The sequence below is a fragment of the Sitophilus oryzae genome, unplaced genomic scaffold, assembly GCF_002938485.1.
Source record: "Sitophilus oryzae breed Bouriz unplaced genomic scaffold, Soryzae_2.0 scaffold_980_pilon_pilon, whole genome shotgun sequence".
Lineage (NCBI taxonomy): Eukaryota > Metazoa > Arthropoda > Insecta > Coleoptera > Curculionidae > Sitophilus > Sitophilus oryzae.
The window spans coordinates 447,407-472,892 of NW_022147617.1; the positions used below are offsets into that span (position 1 = coordinate 447,407).

At 31.9% G+C, this 25,486-nt stretch overlaps 1 protein-coding gene across 1 annotated transcript in view; it reads right to left on the reverse strand.

Moving 5' to 3' along the window:
- LOC115891213 overlaps positions 1-25,486 on the reverse strand; it is a 30,256-nt gene that overhangs the window by 2,340 nt on the left and 2,430 nt on the right. Inside the window, exons 2-3 of the mRNA XM_030911636.1 lie at positions 22,562-22,636; positions 18,863-19,311 (exon numbers count right to left, since the gene is read on the reverse strand). Of these exons, the coding sequence (XP_030767496.1) occupies positions 18,863-19,311; positions 22,562-22,578 (466 nt within the window). The 5' untranslated portion in view covers positions 22,579-22,636. The remainder of the gene's footprint in view (positions 1-18,862; positions 19,312-22,561; positions 22,637-25,486) is intronic.

Below are 25,486 nucleotides of genomic sequence, written 5' to 3' on the forward strand. Positions count from 1 at the left end.
ATTCATATTATTAAAACATCTAAAATACAAATATGTATTTTTAAAATTAATTGTAAATTCATCTCATCTCTCTTAAAAATTGCTACTTCTCAAAATTTCCCATTAAAAAATAGACCATATACCATATAAAATTAAATAATTGAAAGATCAGACTACGGAAAACCACACAAATTTTCGGAATAATTTTGACCACCTGCACATGCACACAATCGTCAAAAAATAAAATTAAAAAATAACTAATATTTAGTATTTAACTATTTTAATAAACGCAAAGATAGCACAGTATTTATACGGCGAAGTTATAAAAATGTTAAAAGAACTAATAATGCACTGACGCATACAAAAATCAAACGAATACTAAATTTCATTTATCAAAAGTATTCGATAGTCGTGGCGCAACGATAACCATTTAGGCGCACGGCGAGGTTGTCAGATATGCTTTAGTATGGTATATAAATGAATGAATGGTTTTATTCGAATAAAACCATTCGAAGTTGAAATCATTCATTCATTAAACATTCGATAGTCTAATTCATTTGATAGTTCCCATCGCTAATCCTTACCACTTTTCGTCACGCTAGCTCGTGTGTCATGCACTGAAAAAAAAGGATCTCTCAGTCGAAATGAATATGACTTTGACCCAAAAGATTGGCGTTTTTCAATAGGGCCAAGAACGACGTTTCTTTGCCCAAAAAGCATTAACTATCTTTTCATAAGCTTTAAAAATTACTTTAGGAAATAGAAGAATCTATCTGTCCAAAGTATTTCACTCTGGACCCAAAATTAATATGCAAAGAAGTTCTTGCTAGATGAACAATAGTCTCTTTGATTCATGCAAAAATTTTTGATTGAAAAGGGACATTTCTTGGTTAAAGAGACACTTTTCTTAAACCAATAGCGAATACTATTGACTCAACTAAAATTTATTTTGATCTAAGAGAAGTCTATACATCATATACAGGCATATACAGGCATATTACGAGGTATATTATTTCTGATAAATTTAGGCTCTTTCTGTAAGGTTGTCTGTAGTTTTCTGTAAGGTTGTCTGTAGTAAGTAAAGTGATATTATTTTCCTCGATAGTAGTTATCTCTTTTCTTCACTCTTGGTATTTTTTGTGGTGGTTCATCACTCTACAAATTACAAATTACAAAAAATTTTACATCACGATTAATCAATGTAAAGCAAATAAATTATGAAATTATAAGCTTTTGGTCACTCACATTTTGAATTTTTTAATACGACGACTTGAAATTCTAAAATTTTTGTAATTATTTGCATAAAAAAATCGATACCTGCATTCTTATGTTCTATCTATAGTCATGCATGCATGACCTGAACAGGTGCATTAGGTAAATGTTTCTTACCTTCAAATATAGCAAATAAATGCTCTAATTTCCATTTTTTTCAGAAACTCCTTTAAAGAATCCATATATCCTAAAATTTGTCCATAAAAATGACAATGCATGTTAATAATGATCTAATTTGTTAGACGATATGCGCTTAAAAAGCAAATTGTGCTGTAATGTTTTTAGTTCGTTACATGTCTTTTTATATATATTATATGATGTCTGGCCTATCACCACCGGATTCCCTCTCGTTCAGGCCGGATAGTTTATTTGACGCGTAATTTTACGTTCCCTAGTCGCTAACCCTGTTATCGTTCGACACAACCCTGTTATTGTTCTGAGGAGGCGCTGTCAACATCGCTTCTGTCAACTGTCTCCGGGCTTAACCTCACTTTGTTTTGACGCTCTGTTGTATCCCAGCTTTTGGAAATGGTGATTATTTAAGTCTTGCTGTATAATATATTGAGCCCTCGGAAGTATTTCGAGGTAGATTTATTTTGTTTATTAGACCTTGTTTGATTTTAAACAAGAGTTTCATATTTTTAGGGTCCAAGATACGGACTATTTCCAAGGTACGGACTGTGTCCAAGATACGGACTGTGTCCAAGGTAGTGTCTTGTGTACGGACATTATCTTATGTACGGATGTCCTGTGGACGAGTGTCCCCAGTAAGAACGATTTTTTCTTACATATGCCACAGCGTGGATGTAGCTTGAGTCCCATGCCGCTTCGTTCCCAGCTGTAAGCTAATTAGTTACGGCTGTACCAATTTATGGTGTCTCATTTTGGCCCCTTTGGTTGTGTTGGATGGCTGAGCACAGAGATGCGAGACCACCCCACGCTGCAACTGTTTGAAGCAAGATTGCATAAAGAACAGCTAAGTGTAGATTTAAGTTATAGTTTTCCATTTAACATTTAAAAACATTTACAGTCTTAAACAATAAAATATCTTAATAATATCGTATAGACTATGTTGAGTGGTTAGATTGTTAAGAACATTCATGTCGATTTAGTAGTTAAAATATAATTTAGATCTTAGGTTTCACTGCATTATGTCTTGTAATAGTATTACTTTTTTTATAGATATTATTATTGCACTCTAACATCATATAAAATATATCAATTAATTAAAGTAATGCTACATTTCATACTTTCTCTTAAACTTTACACGCATTGTATTTTATCATAGTCGTTTTCATAGATATTTAGTACAACTCTTACCACCACTTTCTTTGACATATAACCACTACATATCTACTAGAACTCTACAATGTCATGTATCAGCAATGAACATCATGAATGAATATAGTCATTAGTTTTAAGTAATATACAACTGTGTTTTCTTTTCTCTGTACATGCCTGGCGCCCAATATCTATTTTTTTGTTTATTGTTATTAATTAGTTTTCTTTCCAGTGAAATACCTTATCCACGACTGCTCTCCGATGAAAAGCTGCCGTTCGCAGTGGTGGTTGTTTAAAAAACGCTACAGTGCAAAATTCTAAGTGAAAAATTCCAAGCAACAAAACCCGTGCGTACTATGATGTGACGTATGAAATGCGACGTACGACTGATCGGACTGCCGACTGATTGTATATGTATACCGTCCTTCGTCATCGTCTTTGCGTGTCGTTATTATTTTTCATCAAAAGAATATTTAGCTATTGGAAAAATGGCCATGTTTCTTGAAGAAGTACTTTCTGGCGTATTTTTCTTATTATCTTAAAACAACGTAACTTGCACTTGGTTGAATGAAAATAAATTCAAGAGAAATTTTCGAATTTATCAAGAGAACAAGTTTTCTTGAGTTAAAAGAGTTTTTCTTCAGGCAAAATATTTTCTTTTACGCTAAAATAAATTCTCTTGCCACAATTTTTTTTTTCGAGAACGATGACGACTTTAGTTCAAGTCTATCTTTTTTATTAGTGTGGCCTTAAACTTTTACCCCCAGCGCGCGTAAAGAAGCTGTATAAGAGTAATTTATTATAATGATTGACACTCGCATACAGGGTGAGTTTTCTACGGATGTTCTCTATAGGTATCTCTGAATAGCTTAAAAATGGCGCTTTTTATGAAGTCATGGCCAATTATGGTTTCCATTTAAAAAAAAACATATTTGTGTCATATGTCAAAAATGACAGGCTTTAGAAAAAAATGGAGGACACAAACTCATTAGGGATGTGATTATCTACAACTTTTATCTGGAAACTTTTTGTCTAAAATAGATTATAATGGAATTAGGGACAAATTTTAAAATAGCCAAAATTTGTTTTTTTTTTCGAAATATCTAGTAAGCCATGAACTTTTTCAAAAATCTGAAACGCGCATATTTATGACCCCACAAAACTGCAATTCTTTCCCCCATTTAACCGATTCTCTATCTCCAGTAGTTTCCGAGATACCCATAGAGAACATCGTAGGAAACTCACTCTGTATAACTTACGCAAGGAGACTGATGGATCTCGAAAAACATTGAAATATCACACCGACCACAAAATCAACTAATCATCTCCAGCCGAAACGGCAGGCTTCATTGAATAAGAGTGCGTAATGTAGCCTCCAGGTCGTCGTAAAGCCTCAATATACATTAAGAAGGCTTAGGCCGAGAAGAAGCCATAAAGAGCGTTCTGGTTGGCCCTTTATGGTGCGACGCCGACCAATAGCAACGGAGCCGTGGAATTTTATAGCCCGGGAGGCACATGAATGTGTTTTTTATACCGCGCGGACACCCGAACCATGGCTTGTTAAAAAGTTTTAATGCATCGAGGTGCGGCGAACGAACAAACAAATAAAATGCCGGTTTTTATGCTACGGTATTTTGATGGGTCTGACGAATCGAGATTTTCGTGTTTACGATTAAATGAAGCCATTAAAGAGGAAAGATGTAAATTAGAGGAAACGACCGTTACGAGATAATACAAAATTCCTGTTAGGACGATAATAAGAACTGTAAATACAAAGAAAAAGTTTTAAATGTTCCTTACACCATTATATTGATATAAACCATATTTACCAACCCTTTGAATAAAAAGATTAACGTATAGCATGGTAGACGAAAAACGAGAAAATATGTATTTGTGAAAGCGTTTCGAAATTGACAGTTTTTGATATTTATTCGAGATTCGAAATGACATTCTTTTAGGCACTAGTATCTAAAAGAGACACTTGTTTAGGCACTAGTGCCTAAAAGAAAAAATGAAACGTTAGAAACAATGAAAATATTTATTTATTATAAATCTTAAAGGTACAATTATTTAAATTATTAATTAAATTGTTAATACAAGAGGCATCCAACTTTTCGTCTCTAAGAGAAATGCAAGTTGTAGGATTCGGAATAAGTAAATTTCTTGTACTGGCAATGCTGGTAGCTTCTGCTTCTACGTGAGCTGCTTTTAATTTCTTATTTGGCGTATCTGTCCCATGATTCTTTTTGCTATTTCGGTTTTCTGTTCAATTGAATTTTCAATGTAACCTTCAGCAACCGAGCTTGATCGCCAACCTCCATTTCGCTCTAAAACTGTTATGTCCGCTTCTGAATCTGCCAGCATTTTTGCAGAGCTGCGCCCGAAACAATGACCAGTGTATTCAATGGGGTTGGAGAGTCCAAGAAATTCCGCTATCTTTTTTGGCATATCCCCAATTGTATTGATTCCAACTGACAGGGTACAGCATTGATTTTTTCGATACGTCAAGAAAAATCGCTGATGTGTCACATTGAGTGGTCGAAGTTTTGCGTACTTACGAAATACATGTAAGAACACGATACCATCTATTGGTCCCTCAGTAATCGTAAATACTCTTGGAAAATCAGTTTTTGTATTCGGAATCTTCCCACTAATAAATGACTGACAATCTTTAATGGCATCTACAGTCAAAAACGTGATTTCTTCCCTCCTACATGCTCCAAATACTCCAACGATTAAGACAACTTTAGCTAACAGGAATTCTTTGTCCTCGGCTTCTTTCATAAAGCGTTCTATTTCCAGTTATGTGAATACTTTTAATTCCTTTGCCTGATATCCGGAGCTTTTCTTTTTAAAAATACAATAAGGTTTGTGAATTTGCTAATATCTACATTTCTGTTCAGGTAAATCATGGTGCGGAGCATCGAATATTTACTCCACAGAGTTGACAACTTTAAGGTAGTGTAATACCTTTAGGAAATAGGCTAGCAATACCTTTTCTGTGAAATTCTCAACATGTTTTTCTTTGACTCAGGTTTCAAAGTTGTTGTAGGTGGTCTCGTATAAGTTTTTCGACTTCTCGGGTACTAACGTGGATAGCGCAGTTTCAGCAGCTTGTTGAATATCCAAAAACTCGTCATTATCACTCACTTTTTCACAAAACTTTGAAAAAAACTTGAAAATATTTGCACTTATTACTTATCCTGTATTAGGGTGCATAAAAAAAATATTTTTTTTTCTTTTTAGTTGCCGTGAAAATATCGTTTAGGGTGATTAAAAAAAATTGGCGACGGGAGGCACGTATAGCCGCCCATACTAAAATATGTTAATATCTCGAAAACTGCGACTTTGACTGATTTTGATGTTATTACAAATGTTGTTGCAAATATTATTCCTAATCTTAATTTGAAAACCGCGTTTCGCTAGCTATGGTAATTTTAGAGTTACGATTTTTTAAAATTTTAACCCCTCCATACCCCTTACCAACCCCCCACCCCCACCAAAAACTAATGGCCAGATTCTCGGATGCCACAGTATTTTTGTGCCAATTTGGTTAAAATCGGTTCAGCGGTTTTTGAGTTATCGTGTTACAGACGGACAGACAGACAGATGCCATGAAAATATTTTGTATTTAGGTCATTTATGACCCAAGTAACTCATTTTGAATGAAATTAAAAAAATTTTTTTTTTGCCGATCCTAATAGCCTACCATACCTATTGGTATGGTCGGCTAAAAATAATATAAAGTATCAAAACGAACGACAATGTCAGGAAATAAATAAATGCGGCAACTTGACATTTTTTACAGCAGAGCTACCACCTGAACCCCAGCGGAAAATTTAAATTTCAGTTGTGAGTTCCATAAATTTAAAAATCGTGCCCTTGATTACCTAACAAAAAGTTTAATTGGTATCACATATATGTAATAAATTTCGTATCAACTAATTCTATTCACTTTTTCCCTAATTATTTTTATCTCGTTCCTTAAAAACGAGTACTATAAAATTCTGCAAGCACCTATAACTAAACCAATACAATAAACAGCTAAACGGTACAACAAAAAGAGATCGATTTGATGTATTCCATAAAAGACCACCCTCCATTCCTTTCGTAAAATATGTTGTATCAACAGAGTGTCACATTTCAAAACAAATGGTTTTCAATAGAAAAAAAGCCGTGAAAAAGACATCAGTCAAGGAATTTATTCTTTTTAAACTATCGTTGACGCGACGTGTCCAAATGGTAGTCGTTACGAATGATGTATACGAACGTTTCATCTTTTTCTATTTGTATTCGGTTGAAAAGGATAGATTACAATGTCGGTGCCCTAACAGTCGGAACAGGGATGCATTGGAAGACCGAGATTAGATAGAGAAGGTAACCACACCTACTGTGTTAAATTCGGTGTGTCTAATACGAAAAACGTGGAGGCTAATTGTAATGAATGGTTGACACGAGGGTTGACAGGATTATTTGTGTAGCTTTCTTTAGTTTGGGGCCATAAAATTCAATGTAAGCATGAATAGTATTGACAGGACAAGCAGTGGTGGTGGCTGCACCTCAGTAACAAAGACACCTTGCCTTATTTTACTTTTTCAATCATTAAAATAAAAAACGAATGTCACAAGCTAGAAGAACAATGACTGTCTAAATGGAGTATTTTGGAGTAATGAAATAGGGAAAAAACGGAAGATCAAAATATACGAGATCCTGGTAAAGAGCAGTCTATTCTATGGTGCAGAAACTTAGCGAATAATGGAAGCTAACCGAAAAAAACTGGAAGCGGTAGAAATGCATGCCTATAGAAGAACCGAATTTCCCGAAGAGATGGAGTCCGAAACGAAGAAATCCGATAGAGGATAGGAATATACGTAGACGTAGAAAAAGTCTCTTGGCAAAAATCGCTACGAATAATAGTTCTCGAGATATTTGAAATCAAAATGATCAAAACCGGTCGTCATTGACATAAATTAAACGCGTTGAATAAATAGTTATTAGACTGAAATCATAAATTTGAAATGTTTTTGTGCCAAAAGTTCAACAGAAACTGTTTTATCATCATTTTTTTCTAAGAAAAATTTATGACTAATTTAAAAAAATAAAGAGTTCCCAAATTTATCATTTCAGTCAAATAACTATCTCCTGGACATGTTTACTTTTTGTCAATAATGACAAGTATTAACTATTTCCATTTTAAATATCTTGAGAACGGTTGCTAGTAGCGATTTTTACCAAGAAACATTTTTTACGTAAAAAATCACGGAAATGTATATTTTTCACGCAATAGTTTTATACAGGTCCAAACGAAAAGTAATTACTCTTCAAAACAGTCATATTCACATCAAAATCAAATTTCTCGTGTTGAAAAACTCCCAGGCACCAATTTTTTGACGTTACTTCGGAAATTATTTGGAAAAAATCGAAAAAAATATGACATTTGGCAAGGGCGTAGATAAGGGGGGTACTGGGGGACAGTACCCCCCCCTGACGCTTGACGAGATACGAGAATTGAAATAGTCATTGACTATGAAAGGATTTTTTTTAATTAAAATCCGACATAAGAACACTTTGTATGCTTTTAATTATGTTGATTTATCGTTTATAATATGTTCGACCTAAATTAAAAGCACACAAAGTGTTCTTATTGGCCAGACAGATTAGTGGGTTAACTCTAATCAATATCCATAAAGATATTGAAATAAATGTTGATGCTGTTTTTGATAGGTTTTCCAAACAGCGTACTAGAAAACTTGATTTTGTTTTGTAGTTTTATTTATAGTTTATAGTTTTTATAGTTTTTTTGATAGTTTAGAGTTTTTTTATATAGTTTATAGAAAATTAACTAATAAACGTCGTTGTTTCATTTTTGTTTATGTTATTTACAAATCTATATTTTAATTTTTGTGTTATGTTTTATATTTTGAAGACAAAAAAATCAAATCGTTTTAATTCGACAAAAAAATTCCGACGGTGATTTTTTTTGCGACTTAATCATAGTACCACCCCCATAGCATACACCTATCTACGCCCCTGACATTTGGGATCAAATATGGATTTGGACAAAGTCAGCTTTGGAAAAAAAAATTTCTCAAGTATTTCTCAATTTTTCTCAGTGCGGTGGCGTTTTTTTTACAAGGGACAAAAAGTATAGTATATATTAGAAGGACAATTTTACGAAAAAAAATCAGTAGATTTTCTCGATTTAATATTGAATAAAACCCTGGACTGGAAGGCTTACTAAACTACAGAAACAATATTACCACATGCATAGCCAGTAAAAAGATTTTGAAGTTGCCTTGATGTTGCGCAGATCGTTTTTTTGGACAAATTTGCACTAGCTGTTGACTTTTACAACGTATTTCATAGGGAGTGCGTTAGCTGATACTTTAAATATTTACTAGATACACAGAGGAAAATTTAATCCCAATGTTTCAGAATAACAACACCAGATAATGTATATAAGTAAGTATAAATGTGATATAAATTATAATACATTTAAAATATTGATAATAAAATATGTACCTACATATTTTCATCCAAACACTGGATATGAATGAATAGTTTTCAAAGTGCAAAACATAACTTAAATAATATGATTTAACTCCCTGATAATATATATTTTTACATAATTTCGTATCCCTTTAAGTTTATAACCACTCCTCCATCTACAAAATTAATTTACTCTTGCAATACACTAATACAATATGATCGAAAAAAACGGCGTCTGCAATGACTATAAATGAAGATCGCTGTCATTTTATATGTAAAATTAGTGAGGAATGTTATCGATCGTCATTTCCAAGTCAACTGGATGCCGTTTTTTCATATATTTTTTATTTTCTCTAAAACGGTATGGAAATTTGGAAAAATATAAATGGAATTAACCAAAGACATCTAAATAAAGGGAGACACAACAATTTACATTTTATCGCGATCACAAACCGTGTTCCGCCAAAATCGATGATGACAGATTTACGCGATATGTTATAGAATACGGTTCGAGTTTCAAATGTTATTATTGTTATTAATGTTTTTTGGGTACCTATAGAAACGTTAAACTAAATATTTGTATAGGTATATAACTATAATTAATATACATAGATTATGCCAGGATTATACCTTTGAAATTATTTTTAGTTTTCTAATTAAATTATATTAGGGAAATTACAATGACAACTAATCATCGCTGTGGATTCATCTTTACTACGCAATTGTCGAAATCTATAGGAATTACGCTGACATTTGACGTTTTCATTTGTTTACATTCAATTTATATTTGACAGCGCGCGGTTTTGAGTTTTCTGCGGTAGTTGAAAGTTTTTGAAACTTTTGAACAACTTTCTAATAATTATTAGTGTTTATAGCAAAGAAAACTGTTTAAAGTAGTTTTTAACTATCTACGATGGTTCGCCAGTGCATAGTTTGTAAAAAGGTGGACTATTCTAACCCAGAATTGATATTTCGACGGTAAGTGTCATTATGTTTTTTTTTACATTTAGCCTTTGCCTTTAGCGTATTTAGATACTTTTAGTTATAAGTAAATTATTACAAAAATACGTATATTTTCTTATTTGTTGGCGCTTTCGATTATGAAATTAGAGTTACCCTCAGTTAGACCTCAGGCAAAACTAGTTATAATGGAAAATTGGTCTGAGGCAATCCCAATCAATTTTTGATAAAATTCATCAATTTTTGATAAAAAAAACATCACGCCACCGTCACGCCACTGATAGAGCCAAATGACAGAAAGAGAGACGAAACTCAACCGTGTTGTCATAATGTATGCATCATCATCAGCAGATGATTATAAACTGATTATAAAGTTTATAATCATCTGCTGATGATGCTAACATGGTTCGCGAAACGCGCGTCCAGTGTAAAAGTAAAAGTGTTTTGGTGTATTGTGGTGATTTAGTGTTTTTATTTTGCTGTGTAACACGAAAGATTCCAACCCTCAACTGTAATAATGTATGATTCTAAAAAATGAAGTTTTATGAATGGAGTGTTCTGCCTAGCCATTTAAATGTTTTTGGAATTAACCATTTTAGAACAAGCAAAATTTTTTACGGAGAATGAATTTTTCACAAAATGCCAAGGGTCTGGTAAACATTAAGTAGGTAGGTACCTCAGAATTTCGCAATATATATTTTTTTAGTCGAAAGCTCTATTACTATAGAACAATTTAAAAAAAAAATTTGGATGAAGCACTTTACTTTTTATTTACTTTCGATTTCGGTGTTTATTTTATGTTTTGTGTTTGACTTTGAAATTAACTGACTATTACCTTAAATTCACGTCAATCTGGAAAAATCATAACTAATGAATTAACACCCTCCAAATAACCACGCTAACCAACCCACCAAACATAAATACATGTTGACATTCTTTGAACTTTTGTGATTTTCTAAAAAAACTGTATGATCCAACAAATGTTTTGTCTTTATGTTGGGTTCATACAGCCAAATAAAATAAAATAAGAATAAAATAAAATAAGAAAGTTGGTTATATGGGATACCGTATACGCGTTCATACAGCTGAAAAAAATAACAAAATAAGAATTGATTATCTTTTAACTTCTTTATTTTATTTTATGTGAGAACGACTTTGCGCACGCTTAATTCTAACCTACAAATTTTTCAGTTTGGATTTAACTTATTTTATAATTTTACATAAGTATTAACTTATAATATAGAATGAATCGAATAAATAAATATACTATAAGTAGTAAAATTACTATAAACAATCATTAAAGTTAACTTTTATCCAGCTCCATCGTACTGCGCATGAGCAAATATATATTTCTTGTTTTATTTTATTTGGCTGTATGAACGCGCACAAATAAGAATTCCTTATTTCTTATTTTATTTTAGTCTTATTTTATTTTATTTGGCTGTTTGAACCCACCTTAACCCTCAACTGGCGTCTTGAGGTCCAGCGGACCCTAAGCGCTATTTAAACATTTGTAAAATGTTTACGTTTAAGAATTCAGCCTCGCCGCGCCATTTACCTTTAAGTTAGGGTACCAATATACAACTGTTAAAGGCACACTTGATTTTATCAAGTATTGTTCCTACCAGCGGGGGCTAAAGTTTCATTGGGGTCTGTGTGGCACCACCACGCCAAGAATGTTCAGGTTCTTCAATACCAGAAAAGAAATAGACATATATGGCAACCATATCTCAATGAAGAAATGACAAAAAACAAAAATCTCATGAATCAAATGTGCACGATTCATGTGCGGCAAATGCAGATCCTATATTAGCATGAACTGTATTTGAAAAAGTTATGTACATTCAAGGTTTGCACTTTTGTTGAAAATAATTTATGTTTGTTACTTTAGCTTCATATTTCAGTTGTTTGTACTTTTAATAATACGGTAAAATCATAAAATATATATGTTTTTAATTTCTATGGGTTTCTTAGCCAAGTTATATTTCTGTTGTCAAAAATTCCTAAAAAAATGCGTTTTACTTTATTTTTGTGTCTGTTCTTGTTAATTTGTTGAAAATTAATGAAATTGTTTGTTCACAAGTTTGAATATATTGTAAACAGTGTTAAAATAACAAGCTTTTTATAAAATCTCTTCATCATGTATTTTAAAATGAAAAAAAAAAATGGGGTCCGTCGGACCCCAGCACGCCATAAGCATTACAAAAATTCACCACGCCAGTTGAGGGTTAATATGCTCTATTTACAGTAATCTTTCTAAGAAAACAAAGAAAAGTGTGAAATTCCGAGGTACCTAAAGTTTACTAGAACCAATGCCAATAATAAAAAATTTATCTTGTAAAGACAATCCGAGTACATACTGTATAACAAAGTTTTAATTTCATATATGATGAAAGTCTGTTTGATCTAGAAGGCGCAGTTATAAAAGTGAAAATATAAATATACCGTTAAAATGTGGAAATTTGGGACTACCGGTCTCAAAACAACTCAATAATGTCGCGCCAAAAGGTCGGCGTTTCTCTGAGTGAGTTGTTTAGACCCTTCGTACCGGAACAACGGCATATTCGAAGAAATGGGGCATAGCGTGACTAAACGACCATTTTATAGTACTTTTTCGGGCTAGAAAAAAACCCAGAGAAGGTGCCGATATCAATGCGACAACAAGAAGGTACTTTGACTGGCAACTTGGAGGCGGCAAGATCACAAACATTGGAAACCCCCTTTTACGACGAGGCTGTAAAACGTTGTTTATAACTACCGATCGCTTTTACAAAAGGAACATCCAATAATAAACACATTTTAACCAATTTGCATAAAGGATCGATGTCACTACCTGTGTCCATTGTCAGTAATGACATCATTGACAATTTCAATTGTGTTATGCATCGGTGTAACAACTTAATCCTTAATTTAAATAAGGTATTCTGTAATCCCTTCTTAATAGGTTTGACCCTGTAAACAAGAGTTTGACTTTATAATATATTAATTTATAAGAAACTGACTCACCCGGCAAAAGTTGTTTGTCATATAATAGTTATTTTTAGCCGACCATACCAACAGGTATGGTAAGTAAGCAGCAAGCTTTTCGGCAAATAAAAAGTTTTTTTTATTTCACTCAAGATGAGTTGTCCGTCTGTCTGTAACACGATAACTCAAAAACCGCTAAACCGATTTTAACCAAATTTGGCACAAAAATACTGTGGCACCCGAGAATCTGGCCATTAGTTTCTGGTCGGGATGGGGGGTTGTTGAGGGGGTATGGGAGGGGGTTAATCATTTTAAAAAATCGTAACTCCAAAATTACAGTAGCTAGCGAAACGCGGTTTTCAATTTAAGATTAGGAATATTTGCAACAAAATTTGTAATAACATCAAAATCTGTCAAAGTCGCGGTTTTTGAGATAAAATAAATTTGGAAAAATTCCTTTACTTTGAAACTAAAAGTGAACTAAAAAACTGCCTACCAACTTTTTATTAATATATTTTCCAATTTTTTTAACGAGGCGTAGCCGAGTTGAAAAATTTGTCGAGAACACCAAAGTAGTTCGCGCACGAGTTGCAAACAACATTATTTCTACAAACATTAAAATCGGAATATCCCTAAAAGTTATTATTATTATATTATAGTTTCGAAAAAAAAAGCGTGAGCTTGGAATTTATGTTTTTTTTATTACTGAACATCGACATTGATTTCCTTTTAGGTCGTTTTAATACTTGGTATTTCTGGTGCTTGCCGCCGTGAGGAACTTACTAAAATGACGGTCGATAACAGATGATAAAGAGTCAATTTTAACTGTTAAAGTACCCGATACAAAAACAAACATAGAGCGAGTCTTTGCAGTGTCAAATTTGAATTATATTGAGATTTACCGAAAATACGCAGCTCTTCATCCAAGAAATGCTACCAGTCGATAGTTGCAGATATGCTTCGGCATATTTTCAACAAACAATTTCAAGAAATACAATATAAAATCTCGAAAATTTAGTTCTTAAAAGAACTGTTTGTCCTTAAAAAAGTGCAATTTAAAAAAAAAAAGACTATGAAAATAGGCAAAAAAATGAGTATTACTCACAAAGATTCAACAACAACACGGTATTATACGAAATAATGACTGACACTAGGATAATTGTCAAATAAAAAAGGACAACATTGCTGAACACAGCGCAATGTGACCAACATAGCGATAATAAAATTCGGTTTAAACTAATTTTTGCAGCTTCAATCTAAATAAAATAGCTGTTACAATTATTTGCTCTATAAAGTAAAATGAAGAGATGCTCGGTATCTTAAATTATACAACTAATTTAAACATTTTTACCAAAATTTCATTTAGTCAGGTTTATAGACTTTGTTGTGTGATATGATCAATGACGTGCATCGGAAAATGTTTTGCGATTACAATAAGTACTCAGTCAGAAAAAATATTAAATGAAAAATTTAACAAATACCTACCTAGGAAAATGACAGCGCCTTTAAATGAAAAGTCCACGTTAAATATTAACTTATCGGTATTTAGTTTATGCAATATTCCCATATGTATCCAAGAATTAAATACTTAAAGATAGGTCTACATGGATTAGGTGAATGACTGGAAGAGGATCTGGTTATCGGTAAAATGTTTTATTAAATTGAGCGACGCCTAAAACTGAACGATTTCACGTTAAGGTGCGTTCACATCAGTTGCGCCAATCCGCGCCGCGCGGCGCAAATCATTTTTAACATATACTTTTATGCGCGCTAAAAAAAACACACTTCAAAAGTAGGTACATGTTAGAAAAATGTTTTGAGCGGCGCGGCGCAGCTGGTCTAAACGCATCTTTATAGCCTCCGCCATCAAAACACATGTTTACTACGTAATCGTGCAGTTTTGTAATCCGTATTTTTATTATACAGGTGGGCCTTAAATAAGTGCAAAAATTTCCAGGGCTGGTAGTGATGAGATAAACGCAGTTTTATTAATTTGCCTTGATCTAAGATAGCAACCTTTAAAAAATAATATCATTAACTTATGAAAGTTTTAAATAAGTACTCATTGATTCCTCATCAAAAAAAAAATATGAAAAAGTTCCATAACCATGGATATGGAAATGCATAGTTTTAGAGTTACAGGATGTTAAAACTTTTTAAAATTAGGTTTTTTATTGTAATTATCTTAAATATCATTATTTTTTTATTTGAAATTGTTGTAGGTTGGACTAATAGTAATAATAACTAATAAGAATAATATTTAATAATAAATTAGCTACAATATACAATTTACTAATTTTATTTTATTAAGTGTGATTAATAAAGTTGCATTTATCTCATCAAGGAGTACGAATTCGACGAAATAGGAAGATATAACTTTTAATTGGCATTAAACGGCCTACACAATTTTGATATGAAAAGAAAAAAAGTCAGTGGCGCACATGTTTTATTTTTGAAAAATATTCCAGTGATAACCCATGCGCACGTTATAGTAAATTTTACCCTCAAAATTTTAATCAAATCACTAAAACTACTTGGTAAAAATTATAATCGAAAGATTATTAAAACTTTAACACCCTGTAGCCTGTAGCTACGAAACAAAGCAGAATCGGACCTATTTTGATATGAAAAAGAAATCGTATTTTTACGTGAGGAATCTTCCCACGAGAGATGGCACATGTTTTTTGAAACACCCTGTATAAATATACGAAAATATAGCGAACATGACAAGTGTGGTGGTAGTTCTTTGGTAACTCTCACCAATTTGTGTCAGAGAATACTTCTTCAGATTGTACTCGTTAAAATTTAAATGAAAATCATTATTACAATTTGTAGCACTGCTAACTATGTTTTTTTTTTGACACAATTTGCTGGTAGCTTAACAAACACAACAATTGTCTGATGTCATAAAAATCTGAAGTACAATATTGTATTTTTTTTTAGTTTATGTCTTGAGACAGTTAACTTCGATATTTTTAACTATTTATAACCTAGCTATGTAGCTAAAACAAAAACTTGTATATATTTATAAACGTCTAATTAGTATAATATGCTTGAAGTTCATAAAACAATAAATTTTATAAACTTTTAATTACCGTTCTCCCGCCATAACTCATAAAAGTACGACAATCGTTGGGTGAATGCATCTTTTAAGATTTATTTATACAGGTATGTTAATAATTCAATGTTCTCAGATGTAGATTCAACGTTTAAACGATTTTAAAAAGATTTTAGTATATGGTATATCTTACTTCTTGAAGTAGGACTTCTTTACGCGCGCTGGGAGTAAAAATTCAAGGTCGTAACACACAAGCTAGCGATACGAAAAATGGTAAGGAAGACACGACTTAGAAATACGTTATGACGCAAAGTGTATTTGTCAGCAGTCCACGTGTTTATCAAAAATATTGATATTTTAATAGAAATTTTGTGACAGTATACCAAATTATTTATTCATTTTTAGTTTATTACTTTTTCAATATTTCAAACTACACACATAGTTATGTATGGTCTGATAAATGCGTTGATATACAGGGTGTCCCAGGCTGAGCGTTCGTTAGAAGTTTCTAAAGAACTACAATATCTAGATCGGAGATCTCTTTATGCCACAGTGGCGGTAGTAATCACTACATTTGTCGTTTAGGCTATACCGATTTTTTTGACAGGCAGTTTTTTTCAGCAAAAATTTTAAATACTTTTTTCCTCAAAACGGTTAATGTTATAGATATAGAGTATTTGATATCAAAATTCATAAAATTTTACAGAGGATTTCAGTATGTATTAAAAAATGGGGGTACCCATTTAAAATAAGAAAATTGCTGTCAACTTCCCGTATTTTTGAAGTGCCGCCATATTGAAAATATTTTTAATAGATAGATCTCGTTGTGAAACAGTAATGTGCAAAAAATCTCCGATCTAGATACTGTAGTTTTTTAGGAACTTCTAATGCACGCTCACGTATAGTCTGGGACATCCTGTATGTGAAGGGTCCAGCAAAATTCCGTTTCCATTCCATATCCCTTCCGTATTTTCGATTGAATTCGACGCTATACGTTTGCTTCCGTTCAGTATCAGTTCCATACTTTATTGTATAATTTATATTACGAAAGTTTTATTATTTTAGAAATTTGTTCTTTTGAAAAAGGTAATAGATTTAATTAAGAGGTGAAAGAATAAATAAATATCAGCAAAATGTTAACAGAGCTGGTACAAAATGTAAAAACTTGACAACGCTGTTTCCGATACGCATCAGTCCGTCAGCCAAATTTCTTTTACAAATGGAAGGGTAGCTGATATGGAAGGTATAGTGAGAATCAACATTTAAATGCACTTCTCAAGTTACTTCCCCGTATGGCAGTTATCAAGTTTTTTCCTATATATGTATATTTTTACCAGCCATATATCATAGGATTTAATAGCTTATTGTCGTGCAGAGTTTATTCATATTGTAGGGACTAGTTAGACCTACTATAATATTGTAAAACCCTAAATTTAAGAAATTGGTGTTTATCATGTTTGTCTCCTGGACCTTTCATATGTTCGTGTTAAAGATTTTTTATCCCCTTCCATGAAAAGCAGTGCACAATAGAACTCAATGGAGAAGAATTGTAAACTCAGTGAACAACAGCAACCAAAAATTAAAGAGGCAACAAAGCAGTAGTATGCTCGTAGCAATGCCCGGAGAGTGGAAGAGAGATAATATCACGTATCGGGCTCTTAAAGAGTCTATTACGCGTACTTTCAGGTCGCTCGGCTCTCAAGGATCGGGTAAAGCGGGTGTGTGACCGAAGGAAATATATATTATATTTCAGAAATCTGCCTAAGGCTTAGCCCGATCCTGTCGTGTTAAGCCACACCCAAAATTCCAAACACACGTGCTTTGATTAAGGACATTAAGGTTTGCAGAGCTTCAGAATTTGCCATAAAATAGCGAGCAATTTGTTACAGAACCATATAAATTATATATCACCGTAATCACAAAACTTCAATCTATTTCCGTATTGTAACGGAATTTTAAATTATGTCTTTATTTTCGAGAAAATTTAGTCCGAACACAAGAAATATTTTGTTGATGTTTGACCATCAAAATCTTAAAAATAAAGTTGTCTAAAAATGTGCTACAATACGGATATGGTATACAAGGGCGTAGATAAGGGGGGGGTACTGGGGGACAGTACCCCCCCTGACGCTTGACGAGATACGAGAATTGAAATAGTCATTGACTATGAAAGGACTTTTTTTAATTAATATCCGACATATAAGAACACTTTGTATGCTTTTAATTATGTTGATTTATCGTTTATAATATGTTCGACCTAATTAAAAGCACACAAAGTGTTCTTATTGGCCAGGACAGATTAGTGGGGTTAACTCTAATCAATATCCATAAAGATATTGAAATAAATGTTGATGCTGTTATTGATAGGTTTTCCAAACAGCGTACTAGAAAACTTGATTTTGTTTTGTAGTTTTATTTATAGTTTTTATAGTTTTTTTTTGATAGTTTAGATTTTTTTATTTATAGTTTATAGAAAATTAACTAATAAACGTCGTTGTTTCATTTTTGTGTATGTTATTTACAAATCTATATTTTAATTTTTGTGTTATGTTTTTATATCTTTTTGAAGACAAAAAAATCGCCGTCGTTTTAATTCGACAAAAAAATTCCGACGGTGATTTATTTTGCGACTTAATCATAGTACCACCCCCATAGCATACACCTATCTACGCCCCTGATGGTATAATCATTTTTAATTAACTTGTTTTTTTATTTAACTTTAATTTCCTTATTCGTTTGTGTAAAAATACCTAGCCATCAGTTTTACATAAAACATTAAATGCCGAACACTTATTTTGCTACTTTTTCGGACTAGTGAAATGGACTCGCAATAAAAATAAAAGGAACTATGCTTACCAGGGGTAGGTTGTGTTTGGTAACTCGTTTTCTTAATCCACTCGTACGGACTTCTTGCCGGTGGCGGTCGAATGTTACACTGTATTAACTGTTGAGGAGGCGTTATATTTCCATTTTGGCCTCCTGGACTACTCATATCACTCCCGCTCACGGTAATAGGAGGCGACGGTAGATGATTCTCCGTTTCGGGAATAGGCTGCTGAATAGACGGTATTCCAGTATGCACAAAGTCCGCAAATTCGTTATGGAACATTGCATGACCCGACGCGCCGTGGTGGTGCCACATTTGCGGTTCCTCCTGTGCCATATACGGCCCGGTAGCAGTATTCATTTGAGCTCCTTGGTGGTATCCGGGAGGATACCATGACGCCACGCGATTGTTCGTCTGGAAATGTCCGTTCGGAGCGGTTTGCTGATGATGATACATGCTGTTGTAGTAGGAAACCATCCTAGTTCGCAAGAAAACACACACTTAAGTCACCGAACTGTCATATAGAAATGTTTACAGAGAAAAATATAATATCACTTGTCCGTAAGAACTCGGCAACGAGCGAAGTACATCTAAACAAGGCTCGCAGTAATGCCAAGGCACATGGACAGATACGGCAACGATAAGGATTAAGGGGTGGGGCGTAGGAAGGAACGGGCCAATAGGAATACTGCACGGCGATCATGGCTGAAAACACTGAAAGCGTCGGCCAACTGCTAGGCGGGCCGTCGCGCTTTAGGCATAGCCCTTGATTAAGGAAACGTATAATTAATGCCAAAGCCGTTAACTTTGTGGTAATCGCTTTAGCGAATTGCCATTTTTTCACCACGGAGGTGGTGACGACTTTTAATTCAATCGCTTTTGATTGGTGGGTAAAAATATCTTTAGTTAATTAGCCAGATGTGCTTATTATCTTATAAACTATCTCGGGAAAATAATTATAAACTGCTGATGATGTCAAATAGGAGTAAAGTGCCTGAAGAACGTATCTAGTAATGAATTTTTAACAGTAAATTTGTCTGAGGCTCAAGACTATAGCCAAAATCGTTTTGTAGAAAAATTGTACCTGTCAATCTCTAAATATTTGATTAATCGTTCAATCAGTGAATGGTAGTTAATTTAAGGTATTTTTTTCAAACGTCACAAAAATATTAATTTTTGCGACGTAATTGAACTTAAAAAAGTCTTTTAAACGCCTAAGCATAAAAGTAAAGCACTTTTACGCCTAAGTACAAAAGTACGAAAACATATTATTAAACTGACTTAAAGCGTTAAATTCAACGAGCCATAGTTTTTCGATATATAATTACTTACAAGGTATTACATTTTTTACATTTTTCCATAGCAATTGCTAAAATTGCCTTATATCTATCAAAAATAGTAGATAAAACAGTACTTTAACCGCAAGGGTAGATTAAATGATACTTTAACAGCGAGGATAGGTTAAAAACTTTATTTCTTCTCACACGTTCTTTAATTGCTTCCATTTTTGAAAATTTTTGTATTCCTTTTCATCAAGTTATTCAGGATTTATATTGAAGTAGTTTGTACTTTGGATATGGCGTTTGTCGCCTCAGCCTGAATATCTGTTGGTAATTTACTTATTTCGTTTTGAGCCATTTCTGGCTCCAATTCAATCAGCAATCCACACGAAAGAGAATTAAAAAATATTGACTCAAAACTGACAACTAAAGAGACAGCTTTATTTATTTGTCAAATTACATAGAAACCAACGCCAACCCAGCACAATATATTTTCTACTCGTAATAAATTCCTTGAAATAATAATTTCTGAATATTTTTTAAAAAAACTCGCTATGGAAAAGAATATTGTTTTATACACGACGCACAGTGCTTCGAACATATGGCTCTAGAGGACAAAAATGCAAAACTTCTCTTTTATTGTAGGCAATTTATTCAACCTAGGTTTATTTGACACAAATGATGAGTACTCTCATTGTACTAAATGATGATATTCTTAGTCCCACGTTTATGAAAAAAAAATCTTATAAATAATAAAAATGTTGGAGCTGTGTTCCATCTAAGGAAATATTCATTTATAGTATGAATACGGTGTAAGTATTAAATAAATCCCTGCGATAAAAAAGAATTGGAATAACATTAATACATGATTTCTACAATATAAACCTAATATAAGATAAAAATGTTTTTCTTTAATGAAAAAGAAACATTAATGCTATATTTAATTAAAAAAAACTTAAGATACTATAAATTTACTTTAGGACAACAAAATCCATAGTTCGTAACTACTCTGATTCAGAAGAATCACTGCTGACAGAATCTTCCAAATTTATAGTATCCAAATCACAGGTAGGTGAAATATCCTCACATATAAGATATTTCTGTACATCATTTTCCAATATGTTACTTTTTCGCGTTGTTACTGTTCTTTTTGTTGGTATGAGGGGTTCGTATGTTAATAGTTACCTCTTTAATAGACCATATCGATATATTATTTTTTCGTTTTCTTGGGTATGAGGTTTTATGATAAATTGAAAGATGGAAACTTTTTTATGCCACGTTTCGATCCAACATAGTGGACTTTTTCAAGCACAAGTGGTTGTCTCATTGGACTGGAAGGTTCATCAATATCTAATAAAGAACACATTTTTTGAAATACAAATAATTTTGAGTTCTTGTCCTTATGATCAAGCCCAGTATTAACCAGATCGGCATTGCTTATCAATTTTACTCCATCTTAAAAGTATTATAAAATAAAGTTCGTCGCAAGCAGACGCAGGTGAACTATACAAAAATTAAAAGTGTATAAATATGACAACAAAAATATTCAATAAATACGATATGTTTTGATATGTTTTTTTAATGCCTTTTTGAAGTTTGAAAATGTAAAATTTTTATACCCATTTAAGAATCATCTTAAAAAATAAATAAAAACTAAACAATCACGAACTTGTTTAGAAATATTATTTAAAGTACATACCTTGTTTAACAATATCCATAGTGGCTTTCAATTAAGTACGTACCGTTTAACTCCATATACAGAACTACTATGAATGTTATTCTTTTCCCTGATATAAGATAATGATCGCAAAATTTATTTTTAGTGAAAATATTTGCTAACAAAAAACGCTGTTTATGAAAAATAATATACAGGATGGTTGAACATTGCTATAAGTATAAAATTACATATTTAGATATTAGTAAATTTTAACTTTTTTTTCGATTTTTGTCCATGGGACGAAGCACTGTGCGACGATAAAATTGCATTATCGTCTTGTGTAAACAATAACTATTATTTGAACGTTTAAAATTGTTTAAAATAGTATACATATTGTTTTGTTAGGAGTAAAAATTACACTTTTACTTACTTTTTATACGTTTGACATACAGGCGGGGGCACAAAAAGGCATTTTTACTCCGAATAGAACATGCTATTTTTTTTAAACGCCACAAATCATTTTTAAACAATTTCAAACGTTCCAAATAATATAAAAAATTTAAAAGTCATACCTTGTAAGTAATTAAATATGGAGAAACTATAGTTACGCTCGTTGAATTTGACACTTAATGCCAGTTTAATAATAAATTATTCTCATAGTTTTATGCTTAGGCATAAAAGTGGTTTACTTTTATGCCTATAGGCATTAAAATGACTTTTTTATATTGTCGATCAACTCGAAAGAATTAACATTGAAAAAAAAATATATTAAACAGTATATTTTTACTTACATTTCTTTTTCTTGCATGCTATGGACTGATTAATAATTTAATATCATCTGATCGTTTATTGAATTCGTCAAACCCCTATAATAATCAGAAATATATTCAAAATTATTCTAGGCCTAAACATTCTTTTCTTGCAATGAATAATAATTCTAATATAGAAAGTCAATAATGGATCTTAAGGAAATCATGTAACTTTTAAATAAAAAACAACAGCTTTATTAATATTTATATGTAAGTATATAGATTATCTGAAGCATTTTATGAATGAAATTTTAGATAATAACCATTCTTAACTAATACTATAAATTAATAAATTAAATTTATTAACTTTCAACCTAAGGAGTTAAAAAAACTATTGCACATCATAAATATCTATAAACTACAAAAAGTGCTAATAAAATACCCGTATTATTATTATTACAGCTGGAGTAATTATATAAAATGAACAATAATAAGAGTAAAAATATCTTTCAGTATATTTAACTAACGTATATTTGGATTTTAAAAATTAGAAATTATTGATGTTTAATGTCGATTTAATTATTATTATAAATTTTGGTTTTAAGAAATATACAGGGTGTTTCAAAAAACATGTGCCATCTCTCGTGTGGAGATTCCTCACGTAAAAATAATATTTATTATTCGTGTTAACATAGGTCCGAAAACTCTTCTTAACTCTTCATCTTTTTTCGATTTATTATAATTTTCTTCCGAGTGCTTTTAGCGATTCGAATGAAAGAGTATAGCCGGATTAATATGGGAAAAAATTCAGTTTTTAATTTTTTTCATATTGTTCCACTTCAAAAAATTCTAAAGAATTCCTGAGTCTAAAGAAGTATAAAAGACATTTTCTGAGGATTTTTAGTGGGTGACATACCTATTTCACAAAGGTTAAAAAAATGAAGATTTTAATTTTCTTTCCTCTGCTAAAAATCGGCTTTTCGTTTAAATCATGATCATATTATTTCTTCACGTCTTAGACTTCTAAGAATTAGAAAAAATCATTCTTAATTAATTTTTAATTTTACTATAAAAATAAAATTTAAAAAACAGTTTTTTTGAAAATTTCGAAAATCGTTTGAGTTAAAGAGCTAAAAATTTAGATGAATTATTTTGATTCGACACCCCTGAGTGCGAGTCAAAAAGCCGCGTGTGCAGATTTCCCATATTAATTCGAATATACCCTTTGAGGGGTAAAAGTTACTATAAGTGCGACATATTTTAATGCTAAAAAAGAGTCGATATTATGTTCACCAGGGACGTGCATATGGCTTTTCACTGGAATGGTTTTCTAAAAAAAAACATGTGCGCCATTGGCTTTTTTTCCTCTTATTAGCAAAAGTGTGTAGGCCATTTCATGCCAGTTAATAGTTGTATAAAACATATTCCAGTGATAACCTTTATGCACCTCCCTGGTAAATATGTCGACACATTTTTATCTTACTTAAACACACTGTAACTAAGAAACAAAGCAGAATCGGACGTTGATACAAAAAATAAATCTTATTTTTAGGGAGAGAATCTCCTCACGAGAGATGGCACACGTTTTGTGAAACACCCCGTATTTGGGGCTATTACTGTATTATCTGCAAAAGACTTACTTACCGTGCGTGTTTTATTTTTTTCCTCAGCGTATCTGAGAATTTAAAACTAGAAAAATAGCGGAAGTGGAGTATACATACATATAAATAACCGTCTAATTGGTTTTAAATAAATAGTTATAAAATGTGCATATTCAACTTTTTAAAGTATTTAGTACACCTCTTAACTCAGACACATTTGTATGTATACTGACTATCTAGAAACAAGATTTGAACGGTATTTTTTTATTCCAAAGAAAAAATATAGAGGTACATACCTATATTTATCAGATAGCTGCTAGGAAGATAAAATTGTACTTATTTCGCTAGAGCTAGAGTAAAATTGGATTCATTTTATACATATATAATTAAATTATTTATTACACTATCTTTGCGTAATACAAGAAAAAAACAAAAATATTTATAAATAGATGCCATGTAAAACATAAATATATTTAAAGATATATAAATTTTGAATTCATATACAGGGTTGTTCACCACATACGACACGGAGTATTGTAGCTAAACGATTAGATTTTTACAAATTGTAAGTTTTGGGTTCGTTGAAGGACTATTAAAGCTACAATTTAAAAATATTTTTACAAGATACAGAGTGTCCCAAATTAGTAAAAAATATTATAGTTGTATTTTTTTAAATGGAACACCCTGTATATTATATTATTTTTTGATTCTACGATTGAAATTAAGGTAAATTTGATCAAGGTTTATCACACATAAACCTTACCATTTTTAAAATATTTTCAATTTTATGAAATTGCAGTAAAAATTTTAAGGCTTCATTTCTACAAGAGTATAAAAGTTTTTAATACTAAATATTTACTGAAGATTATTTATTGATCAGATATTACGTTGCAATAATAAAAATTTTACTACCTTATACAGAGTGTCCAAAAATTTATATTAAATAATTACTAGCTTTAAACGGCAATAACTTGTTTAATTTAAATGGCGCTATATATTTTACGTGAATCAGATGGACAATATAATTGTCTATCAAATTGTGTTATACCATTTTTTACCCATCTCTTCAAATTTTCGTAGAAAATGCATTTTCTTATAATTTAGACCTCATTTATCACTATACCCATGGAATATTTTATAAACTTTAGTGTCATATGTCAAAAATGACAGGCTGTAGAAAAAAATCGGAGAACACAATTTCATTAAGGATGATTTAAGTTTTTATTTGAAAACTTTTAAAAAATAGAATGTCTAAAATAAAAAAAACTGTCTAAAATAGAATAATTTTTAGTTTTTAGGGTAAATTGGACGTCTTTAGAGAAATATGTGAATTGGTGAATATACTTACTTTATCTAAATGAGAGAT